Raw genomic sequence first — 11,111 nt, 5'->3', positions numbered from 1 at the left:
TTGTCTGGTCCAGAAAATACCTCCCATTGTAAGCGCAGTCCAAAAACATCAAAATTTATATTATTTTGATTGGTTTGATTGCGTCTTGTTCAGATCTAAGTATTCGGATATATATAACTATACACAAATTATCGGACTGTGAGAATATTCACCAAATTGAACACAGTCTAAAATAGCGTTATTGATATTAATCTGATTTGATATGTTTGAATCTTGCCCACATCCAAATCTCTAAACACCAATACGTATGTATTCTTTTATAAAAAAAAAGAAAATCTTGTTCCTTATCTTCCACTGTTAGCTAAATAGCTAGTCATCCTTAACCCACCGCTTAGCTTTTCTTCATATCTATCTCTAGCCACCGCACGGACGGCTGCTCCCCAACGTGGTCTTCCTTCTGGGATTTCTCCCTGTCCCGACGGCTGCAGAAACCCCACCAGGGCCAGCTCGACCTCCTCTATTTGGGCACGTCATCTCCTCTATCCCCACGCGTCTCCTGCTCTATGTTTCCAAAGCCAAGCGCTCTTTCTCCATGCCGCTCAGCCTCCTCTCTGTTTCAGTCGTGGAGCATCAGCAATCCACATCATCTCCGTTGGCCGAGCGGTTCCCTCGCGGCGCCCAGGATCCTTCCCAGACGCGCTCGGCTCCCTGGTCTGTCTGTCACCTTGCCGACGCCTCCTCTGCTCCTCCACCTGTAGCTCGCCCCTATCTCCTCCTCTCCCCATGGCGGCTCCCCCTGGATCCCTCCCTGCGCGAACCCTCTCCTGCAGCACGCCAGTGCCGACCACAATCTCCCATGGCGCAGGAGCTCCCCATTCTCCTCTTGCTAGGGCGCCGTCGCTGGGCTCGCCCAGTCTCTCGCTTTCTCTGCTCCAGCAGCAACCGTCTCAAGGTATTCCAGTTCGTGAGCAGCAGCAATCGATATAGCTCCTCCGCACCGTGGCGCAGCCAGCCGTCGATGCCATGTCCCTGCAACCTCGTGTCGTCGTCGTGCCCGCCTTGGTGATTCCTAGCTTCCTCTATTGTTTCACTAGTTCCTGGAGCAAACCAATCTTAGTTAATGTTAGGCTGATATTAATTAGGTGTGTGTTTGTGTATGCGTTGTGGAATAAAATTCCTGGAGATTAGGTGGAGAAGAAGGTTCAGTTCAACACTCCCTAAGTGTTCGATGATATGCTCCGGTGGCCATCGTCGTTCTTGCAAAAAAATCAAGTCGGATCATGATGTGGTGAGGCAAGTTGTTTCTGTGGCTATTTAATTAATAAATGGTTTGGTTAGATAATTATCATTGTGGTTGTGTTTGATGTAGGATGAAATAATTTGGTTGTGTGCCATGATTTTTTTTGACGTCATGATTGGATAGTAGAAGTGTTGTTTGAGGGGAAGTTTAGGTATTAGGTGCAAATTTTACGAGGAGTGCTTTAGAGAGTACATATGTCAAATATAATTAAATGGATGTTATAAAACACAGATGATGGTTCTGTTTAGGCAAGGAATGCTTTGATTGATGCGTTGGTAAGTTGTGGTTAACCAAAATAGGAACTAAATTGAATTCTTGCTGTTTGGGACTGCATGACCAGTTCTAGTTATGCAGCCAGTTCAATGAAGTAAACCATATTTTCTGTAAAAGTGTTATATAGAAAAGTTGTAGATAACTTCATTATCTTGATTGTGCTAAAATTTCATGACCATAGGTATAATAGTTTAGGAGTTATGATTTTTCCAAGTCCAGTTTCAGAATCTGTCCAGATTCTGTACTGATTTCGAAAATTGCTTTGTTTGACTAAATTAAACTTAGAATCAGACCTTAGTAATTATAGAAGAATTGTAGTACTTTTCTTAAGGTTTCCAACAGATTTGGGATCACCCTTTTTGGTGATCTATAAATTAAGTTACAGCTGTTTGAGTTAGTATCTCTGAATCTGTCCAAATCTGGACAGCAATGTTTGTTTGAATTAACTGACTTTGATACACATTGAATCACCTTGAGATGATTATAAATGAATTGGGGACAATTCTATTAGCTTTCTAAAAAAATCTAGGATCACCTGATTTGGATTTCTGAAACTCCGGTTATGAATTAATGAAGTAAGCAGTCGAATTCTGTCCAAATCTGGACAGAAATTGCATTTAGTACTGTTTGGCATTTTTAAATGTCGAATCTCATTGTGATGATAATACCAAAATTGTAGAGAACTTTATAAGCTTTCCAAAAAGTATTAGTTTACTATTTTTGGATGAATATTGTGTAAGTTATGAATAAAACAACTAGCTGCTGTTCTGCTGTCCAAATTCAGCAAGTCTGAAATGATTGTTTGGAGTTTCTTTTGTGTCCAAATTCAGCAAGTCTGAAATGATTGTTTGGAGTTTCTTTTGTGTCCAAATTCAGCAAGTCTGAAATGATTGTTTGGAGTTTCTTTTGCTGTCCAAAATCAGCAAGTATTATAATGATTAGTTGGAGTTTCTTTTGTGTGGATACTTAGATTTGGTTAGTTCTCGTCTTGGTTAATGAAGTCTTGTAGTTGCATAGGGTTGTTCTTTTCTTTCTTAATGCTTGCCTTAGACTTTAGCATTTTAAGAAGGAAAATAAATACTTTGGTGAGTGCATTTGAATTAGTGACATTGATGCCTTGTCTTAGAAAGTATTGTCTTCTATGTAATCACGGGCATTAATAAGTCATGAATGGTTGTTGATTTCCATTTCGAGTATCTGGGATCAAGTAGCACCAATAAGTCTAATTCAAGTAAATTATGAAATCTATGTGATACTAGATTTGCATGAGGAGTTTAGGTTGAAATGCCAATTATGTGTAGAGTGGTAAGTTAGTATTTTGAATATTTTGCAGGGAAGTGGTGTCGAGGTTACTGTGATGATTTAGTTGTTTGAGTGAATATGTATGTAATGGATGCTTTGCCTACTAGCTCACAATTGTGATGTCGTAGCTATTGTATGATTCAAGTCATTTAGACATGGTGGTTTAGAAAGTCAATAGATTGCTTCTATCCATATTTTATTCTAGATGTATGTTAGTGAGGAACCTAAGGTTATTAGTTTTTCGATGAATGCTTAATCCTAGGAGAATATAGAACCCAAGTAAAACATGTTACTAGATGTTTGGTTTAGGTCCATTTGACTAAAAGGTCATGTTTGTGTAAAGTCAAAAGCATCTAAGTAAAGTTGAAATGTCTTGCTTTAAGTGCTTAATCTACTTCGAGTAGCATTATCTAGCTCGTGCTACATACTCGTGCTCATCCATATGCATTTTCCATATCATTTAGGTACGTTAATTGATCACGGAGTGGGAGAACAAGAGCTGAGTTGATCTCAAGGGATACTGATGAATGAACTTGAAGATTTGCGTGATCGAATCAAGCGCCAGGATAAGAGATGCTCCCCAAGCGGACGTCATCTAACAACACTGACTTAGTGTTATCTCAGGCAAGCCCCGGTGCATTTGCCACCTCCTTGCTGTTTTTAAACTTTTATCACTTATATGATGCATTAGGTGGTAGGAGTTGAATGATTAAACCTTTGTTGCATAACTTCCTTGAACTATTGGTTACCATCCTTGATACCTGTTTTAAAAAGCTAGATGTGCTTAGTATGCTCATAGACTAAGAACAAAATGTTTTGATCTATGAATCATGTTTTTACAAAGAAAAGAGGCTGGAGTGATGAAGGTATCAAAGGCCTTGATGACTCCATCATTTCAGTAGGGTACCTCTGACAGGTACCAGATTTTCAGAAATAACTTAATATGAGACCAGACGTTGAGCAGGAAATGTCGCCCGTCTGTGTCGCTTAAGGACCGTTCCGATTGTTGGCCTGCTGATCTAGGACCCTTTAACTGGCCACATGCCTCGTCATGGGTAAGCTTAGCCTCGGTCGGACCAATACCAGAAAGGCCGGCCCGCAATGGGAGTGGAGAGATGGCGAGAGTAGCTTGTACCCTCCGTGGCAAGAGACTGGAAGGTGGGGTGCTGTACTCTCGGAAACATGGCGGGCACCATGGCGAGGGTAACGTGTACCAACCAGGCCAACGGCTGGAAGGTGGGGTGCTGTACTCTCGGAAACATGGCGGGCACCATGGCGAGGGTAACGTGTACCAACCAGGCCAATGGCTGGACGGTGGAGTACTGTGCTCTCGGTTGGCGGGGACCCGTTCTGGTCTTGAGAAACCCGTGGGCGAGTTGACATATGCAAGGTTAAGTGCTACATATGTCGTGTGGTTGGAGATCCCCAGCTGGGTATTAATCGATTCGGATCGCCGAACTTCTCGGATATGAAGACTGGATCTTCGACCTTCAGCGTAGATAACAAGTGAAACTAAAGCTGCTAAAATGAATCTAGTGTAGGACAAGTGAATGTTCTAGACCAGGCAAATCTAGATTCAGGAAAAGTACTTAACTGGTGAAGTAAAAGCTTGGCATAAGGATCCACTACTAGTAAGCTTTTCTGCAAAAATGAGTCTTTGAAATTTGATAAGCTTTACCTTGATTCCCGACAAACCAGCATACCCTTGAGAGTCTTTTCTTTAGTCGGGTAAGTCTTGCTGAGTAATTGCGTACTCAGGGTTTTATTCCCTGTTGTTTTTCAGGTTGTAATTTTGTAATTTTGTTCTGTTGTGGATGATGCTAAGTGCCGGTGGGCTCGGCCTTCTTATATAAGTATATCCCATCTTTAGCTTCTTTATTGAGGATTGCCACTTAAGCTAGCATGTATTTTAAAACTTATAAATATTTTATACATTTTAAAGTGTAATTCTTTTTAATCATTTTCTTTTGTAATCACTCCGATAATTGTATAATGCAAACTTATTGTAACATGTAATCATTTTGCAATAAAGAATTTATTTCCGCTGCAAATGTTGGTGTGTGATTTGTGTTTACTTAATCTTGCGATCTTGGCGGGAAGTCGTTTATCCGGGGTCCTCGGGGCACTCGGACAGATCCTGTTGAGTTGTTTGGTGCACATGCATAGCCGTCTGAGGTTTTTGAGACAAGGACGGGTGCATGTGGGCCCGATAACTTGGGAGGTTCTGCGACAGCGGCATCACGCATCACTCACGTGGGCGAGAGGCTGTGTGCTGTCCAGACACCGGTTAGCACCTGCCACGCGCCACGATGCCAGGCCACAGAGAGACACGTGCAACGGAAGCTTGAAAGAATTTCAAACGAAGTTTAAGGAACTAGATCTGATTTCAAGGATTAAAGTTTGGGCAAGACGTCGATGGCTCAACCCAAACGATATTGGATTCGTTGTTTCGAAAGATTACTGAAGTCTGATTTTTGCAAAAATAAATTAGCTACAATTTAGACAGATGGAGATAGACACGATATCAAAATCGTGATAGACGAAGATGATTAAAATTTAGTGTCCATTTTATTCACCGCTATCATGTGTTAAAGTCCGCACTCGTGGTCGAGCAGACGATAAACACCTCGAGTGTTACATGCGCGCTCGCAGAGCCGCCCATGCACCGGAGCCCCACAGAGAGCCCACCCCGTCGTTCCTGCCCGAGGACCGCCACCGCCGACCGAAGCCCCGCCCCGACTGAGCTCCCACCCGAGGTAAAACCCATGGTCGTCTTTCCTTTTCTCTCTCCTGTTTCCTCTTCCGTGTTGCATGCCCACCGATGAGGGCCAACAGCGGCGTTGCGCCACCGTGCCGCAGTCCTCCGGCCAGCCACCGCCGCCCCACGTCCACCTTCCCACGTGCACCGTCGATCTCGGCCACGGCACCCGCACCATGCACGGGTGTAGACGGCAAGCCCAACACACGGGACCCACTGTTAGCCTCCCCGCGCTGCCCCCTCCTTCCCCCTCTCTGAGTCGCTAACAGGCGGACCCCGTCTATTAGCGCGATCCCTGCGCCTCACTGCACCCGCATCTCTCCCATGCCGCTGACTAGCGGGCTCGGTCATGCCGAGATCCCCTCTATCAGCTCGCGAGTGCGGTGGCGCCCCACTGCCCACCAAGCCACTGGCTCATGGGGCCTGCGCGCCAGTGCCATGCCCCAGCCCTTGGGCCCCACCTGTCAGTTGCCCCGTGCCCCCGCGCTTGCGCGCCCTGCCCCGCCGATCGAATCTCGACCGTTGATCTGAGATCTAATGGCCGAGGGAACCTGATACCCTTTCGTGCGACACTTTTTAAAGAGCCCTTCGGTTTCCCGAGAATAAACTTGTCATCCCTATTTATTTCACCTAGGTCCTTGGAATTTTACAGAGAGGCCCTAAGACTTTTATTTAATCAGGAAAATATATTAAAATTGAGTTTTAAATCCCAAAACTTGTAAATTTCATAACTTTGTCATATGAACTCCAAATAAGGTGCTTCAAATTGAAAAATGTTCATCATGTTTTTGTCTACCTGTTAAAATAATGTTCACCTACTTTTTTAATATCCCAATTTATGTTGATCTCTAGTTTAGAGTTGATGCTATTGGAACCTTAATAGAAATAAAATAAAGGTAGGAACATCTAATAAATGTTCAAATACTTAAGTTTATAGACGTAACACTATCTAATGAGTAATCCCATCCACAACATAGACTTGATTAGAGGTTAATAAACCACCTGGCGTAGTGACTACCCTAAACTTAGGAAACACCTTATTTCCTATACCCTTCTATTGAACTTGTACTTACTTTGTTGCATATGTTTGGTGTATTTTTCTTTTGTTATTACCCAAGTGTGTTGAATGAATGCTTTGCATAGACAACAAGTAACATGTGTTTCCCGAGAGAGTTGCAGGAGAAGTCCCTGAACAACAACTTGGTGAAGGCAAGTGTCCTCCGACCCATTATGTCCTACTTACTTTATAATTTACTCTCTTGACTACCATGATCAACCTAAGGATTGACTAGTTTTCTGTTATCCTGTCCTTGAATTACCTTCTTGGGTTGAGCTATTATGATTAGTATCATGCTAGTGCTTTACTTTAACCAATGAACATGATGACAATACTTTATGATATGATGATGGTATTCTAGATATGATGATGAAATTGTGACACTAAAGGGGGGCTCGAGCTGTTTCCCGAGTACTTCTCTGTAATGACCCATTCATTGGATGACCACCCAAGAAAACAATACAACCATGATGGTGGTATGGGACGCCCTTAGCTGACTAATTAGAGGAACTTGTGATGTAGTATACTACCATGTCGTGTCGTCAACGGGGTTCGGGCACAGTACTTGCTCTACCGAGGCTAGGTGCCGAGGTTCTTTCATTTTGCTTTTGTTAGTCACCCTTCCTGTGGGGAGAGTACTATGTTTATCAATCTGGAGAAACCTAACGGGCGGCTATGATCTCTAGGGAATCTTTGTAAAAGCTACGTAGTGAAACCTTGCCGACTCACCTTGGGAGTGTTTAAGAGTATGTACAACCCGAGACAAAAAGAGATCACGACTCGTGGATAAAGTGTGCAACCTCTTCAGAGGGTTAGAAACTGATATATCAGCCGTGCTCGCGGTTATGAGCGGCCTTGGAGCTCCTTTGGTTAGAGATATTATGGTTACGGATGATGATGATGGTTCTGATTATGAATTCTGGTATTTCCTCTACGAGGAGGTATCTTTTGGGGTAATAATTTGGATCTTTATGATAAAATCTGGCTTCTAATTATAAATATCCGATGAACTAAAAGCAACTGCCTTGAGCTTAACTCCACATAAAGCTAGTCCACCTCAGCCAAATGGGACATTTGCCGAGTACGTTGATGTGTACTCAGCCTTACTTAAACAACAAACACCAGGTTATCCACATTGCATCCGCTGCTCAGGAGAAGATGGAGGCCATGCAGAGGACTTTGAGGAGTTCTAGATTAGATTAGCGGTAAACTCTCAGTTAGTTGCCTATGAAAGGTCTTATCTTTACTGTGTTTCGCCTTAGCACTTTGATTACGGTTTAATTTAATGACTATGTGGATGTCTCTAACATCGTGATGTAATAAAGTAATACCTCTTTATGTTATTATTTCGAGCACTGTGCAATGATGTTCAGTTATGTAATCTCTGTGTACGTGAGTTTCTGATCCTGAAATCTACATGGTTGGCATTCAGTTTGCCTTCTAAAACCGGATGTGACAATCCTATACCTTGGTGAAGGTATAATAAATTGTAAGAAATTAAAGTATGCCAAGGAATACATACCACCACCAAGGTAGATAAAATCACCACACAAATCTATATTGACTTGACAAGTAGCTTTCCCTTTCACAAGTGGAACTTCATTGATTTGAATGACTAATAGTTCTCACTTAATCAAATGTGGTGAATTTGAGCTCTTATGCTCATCCAAGATCCATATTAGGTTCTATTATTTGTTGTCAAGGTATTGGGTGATTGATGGGACTTATCTATATGCACTTGATGAGCTCTATAGTGGAGAGAAAAATAACGAATGAGCACTATGATTCTTTTCTCCAACTCACTTGAATTTAATTCCACTTAAAGGGTTGGACATTCGACATTAAATCATAAGTCTTTGATTTATAAAGACCAAGACCTCCTATAATAACCTTTGGACCACCAAAATATTCCTTTGAACCATCTGTACTCGTTTGATCTTAATTTCTGCAATGAGTGAGACTAGACAACATAAACTTGCAAGAAGCCATTAGTCCCACAATATATAGGCTAGTTGCGATGGATTTGATTGATGGACCGAAGAATCCAAGTGAATAGTTTTGGTGGCTGGCACCTAAGGATACCGATAGACGCGAGGACGTGGCAAAGCAGATTATGTCGACACGGTCGAGGGTAATGGAACACATGTCTAGAACATGAGACGTGTATGGACTGCCGTGACATGTGTCTAGAACATGTGGGAGACTAAGCTTGTGTTCTATCAAATTTATTTTTTCCTGTGTAATGTGTATTTTTCTCAGTTTTCGTATTTTACATGTGATCATGGCAGATTTTTCATATTTGAGAGTTGATATTAGTTTCAGATTCAACACAAACAACATAAAAAAAGCCAACAACGTGTCATCATTGGGATGCCTATATCCCTACTACTAATTAAGAACGCAGTGTGGGCGCCTGGCGTGGCCATGCCCCCGCCTCGCCTCACCTCCCCTCTGAGTTGTCACTGCCATACTGGCCCCGCCTGACACTCCCCTCGCGTTGCCCACACCCTCGTCTGTTGCTCCCCTCGTGTTGCCCGCCCCCACCCCCTAGCCTCCGCTCGCTGCGCCGCGACAGACGCCGCCCCCAGCCTCTGCTCGCCGCGTCGCCCCATCCTCGGCCCCTCCCGAAGGAATGGTAGAGCCCTTTGCACGGCGACCTCCCTCCACCTCCGCGCGGCGGCCTCCAGATCGCAGCTTCGATTCTTCTTCCCACCCCACGGTGAGACCCGCCCCAGCCCCTTTCTTCTCCCTCTCTATCCATCCTCGACCCCTCTCTCGTAATCCAAGGAAGGGCAGAGCTCACCAAGGCGCTCCCCTCGGCTGGCGCAGCGACGGACCAGATCTTGGCGAAGAGTATGCTTGGAGCACCTCTATCCCCTCCACGATGGAGGCCGAGTACTTAACGACCGTGCTTGACAACAACGCCGATTTGATGCCATTTTGGAGGTGAGGCGGGGGTGATTTTGAATGCTCCAAGGATTTCATGACTCTGGTTTCCACGCCGAGAAGCCACTCCTCGTGCTGCCCTCCTGCCTCCTCCTCCTCCTCCTCGCCCCGCTCGTCTCCGCCGTCCCCATGCCAAGTGAGCCTCAGCCATGGCCTCCCTTTGCTAACTCCCACCCCCGCTGTTTCCTCTCTCGGTCTCGGCTGCTGATTTTGCCTGTGTGTTCGTGCGATCGCAGGAAGCCTGCGCCTGGGGAGCCACCAGCAGCACCCGCCGACTCTGAAGCTCAGTTCCTCTCAGGTACTGCCAAGTAGCTATTTCCGTCAGGTATTCCACCTGCTGCAGTGTTTCTCCCTCTTGATTTGGCACAATTGTTAGCGAATATACAAAGGTTAATCAATAAATTAACTAATCAATTCAGCGATGGTGGATGGATATGCTTGTCATCTACTAGCTGTTGATGTAGTTCTGATGACAAACGACTTTGTCTTGGGACACACACAGGAGACGACGGCGATGAACACGGGCAGGCCGACGACGAGGATGGATGTGGAGGTGAACGACTACCAACCGTTGGGCCCCAACAACCGCCACGATCCACCCATTTTGGCCATTTCCTTGTTCAAAGGATCTACGCCCTCGCGACATGCTTGGAGGTTTCAGACTTCCAGGTGCTTACTGATATTTCACCACGCGCCCAGTAGTACGAAGCAACTGATCCCGCAACCACAGTTTAAGAGCATGTGAGAATGAATTGAGTCACCCAGTAGCAACCAAATAAGTGGAATAGAATGGCAATGCTGATATGAGGGGTGTAATGGATGTTGTAGTCACAATTTACTTTTCCCAGCTTCAGATCATATGAACAACAATCAGTATTGCAATCATTTCGGACAACTTGACCAGAGCTGAAGAGATGGAGTGTAGCAGAAAACCAGAACATATAAAAGATAGAAAGGATCAGGCACAACAAAAGTGGAAAAGCTATCATTGCCTGAACTTCACCAATGACCTTTGCAGCAACCTGAAGCCATGCGTAATGGTTATTGGTAGGAGCTACCAGCTATCACATTCAAAATATAGAGATGATTATTAATGCCCCTATGCAATACTTGTCATGTATCCAACGATTTTGCTTACCCTTAAGACAGGTGTTGCTGTCAGTATACAACGACAATAGCTATTGAGGACAGGAAAGCAATGATCATTACTGCTGTCATTAGTAGTAGGATAAGGTTTCAGTATGGAAGCATCGCAGTATGCTGAAAATCTGGTCTTCCCTACAAGTTCTTTACTAGAATCATTGTTGTTCGGCTGTGCTAAAAGGCAGTTGTTGCTGCTGCGGGCTGCAGCTCCCGCTCTCTCAAAACACACTGTTGCAACAGCTGCAACGACAATTTTTTTATTGCACCCGAACACAAAATTAACCCACAAAATCACTATTTAGTTTGCCAATATATATATATATATATATATATATATATATATATTGGTTTTGGAAATTGGTTAGACGGCTCTACAACGCTCTTACTCTAAA

The 11,111-nt window shown here is 44.0% G+C and overlaps 1 protein-coding gene across 1 annotated transcript; it reads left to right on the top strand.

The window, feature by feature from the left end:
• The first annotated feature begins 390 nt into the window (after nt 1–390).
• LOC103653028 (uncharacterized) lies at nt 391–10,771 on the top strand. Its single transcript, XM_008680007.4, has 5 exons — nt 391–1,002; nt 1,129–1,228; nt 3,280–9,712; nt 9,813–9,874; nt 10,079–10,771. The coding sequence occupies exons 3-5, from the start codon at nt 9,598–9,600 to the stop codon at nt 10,319–10,321; spliced, it is 420 nt and encodes a 139-aa protein (XP_008678229.1). The 5' UTR covers nt 391–1,002; nt 1,129–1,228; nt 3,280–9,597; the 3' UTR covers nt 10,322–10,771.
• The last annotated feature ends 340 nt before the right edge of the window (nt 10,772–11,111 follow it).

This window comes from Zea mays, chromosome 4, assembly GCF_902167145.1.
Source record: "Zea mays cultivar B73 chromosome 4, Zm-B73-REFERENCE-NAM-5.0, whole genome shotgun sequence".
Taxonomy (NCBI): Eukaryota; Viridiplantae; Streptophyta; class Magnoliopsida; order Poales; family Poaceae; genus Zea; species Zea mays.
The sequence above is the reverse complement of the archived record's forward strand: the minus strand, read 5'-3'. Positions and strand labels throughout refer to the sequence as shown.

Excerpts from the sequence above, each read along its gene's own strand:
- LOC103653028 (XM_008680007.4), top strand. The coding sequence starts at position 9,598 with ATGCTCCAAGGATTTCATGACTCTGGTTTCCACGCCGAGAAGCCACTC. Across the intron at positions 9,713-9,812 it reads CTCCGCCGTCCCCATGCCAA|GAAGCCTGCGCCTGGGGAGC; the intron begins GTGAGCCTCAGC and ends GTGCGATCGCAG. Across the intron at positions 9,875-10,078 it reads TGAAGCTCAGTTCCTCTCAG|GAGACGACGGCGATGAACAC; the intron begins GTACTGCCAAGT and ends GGACACACACAG.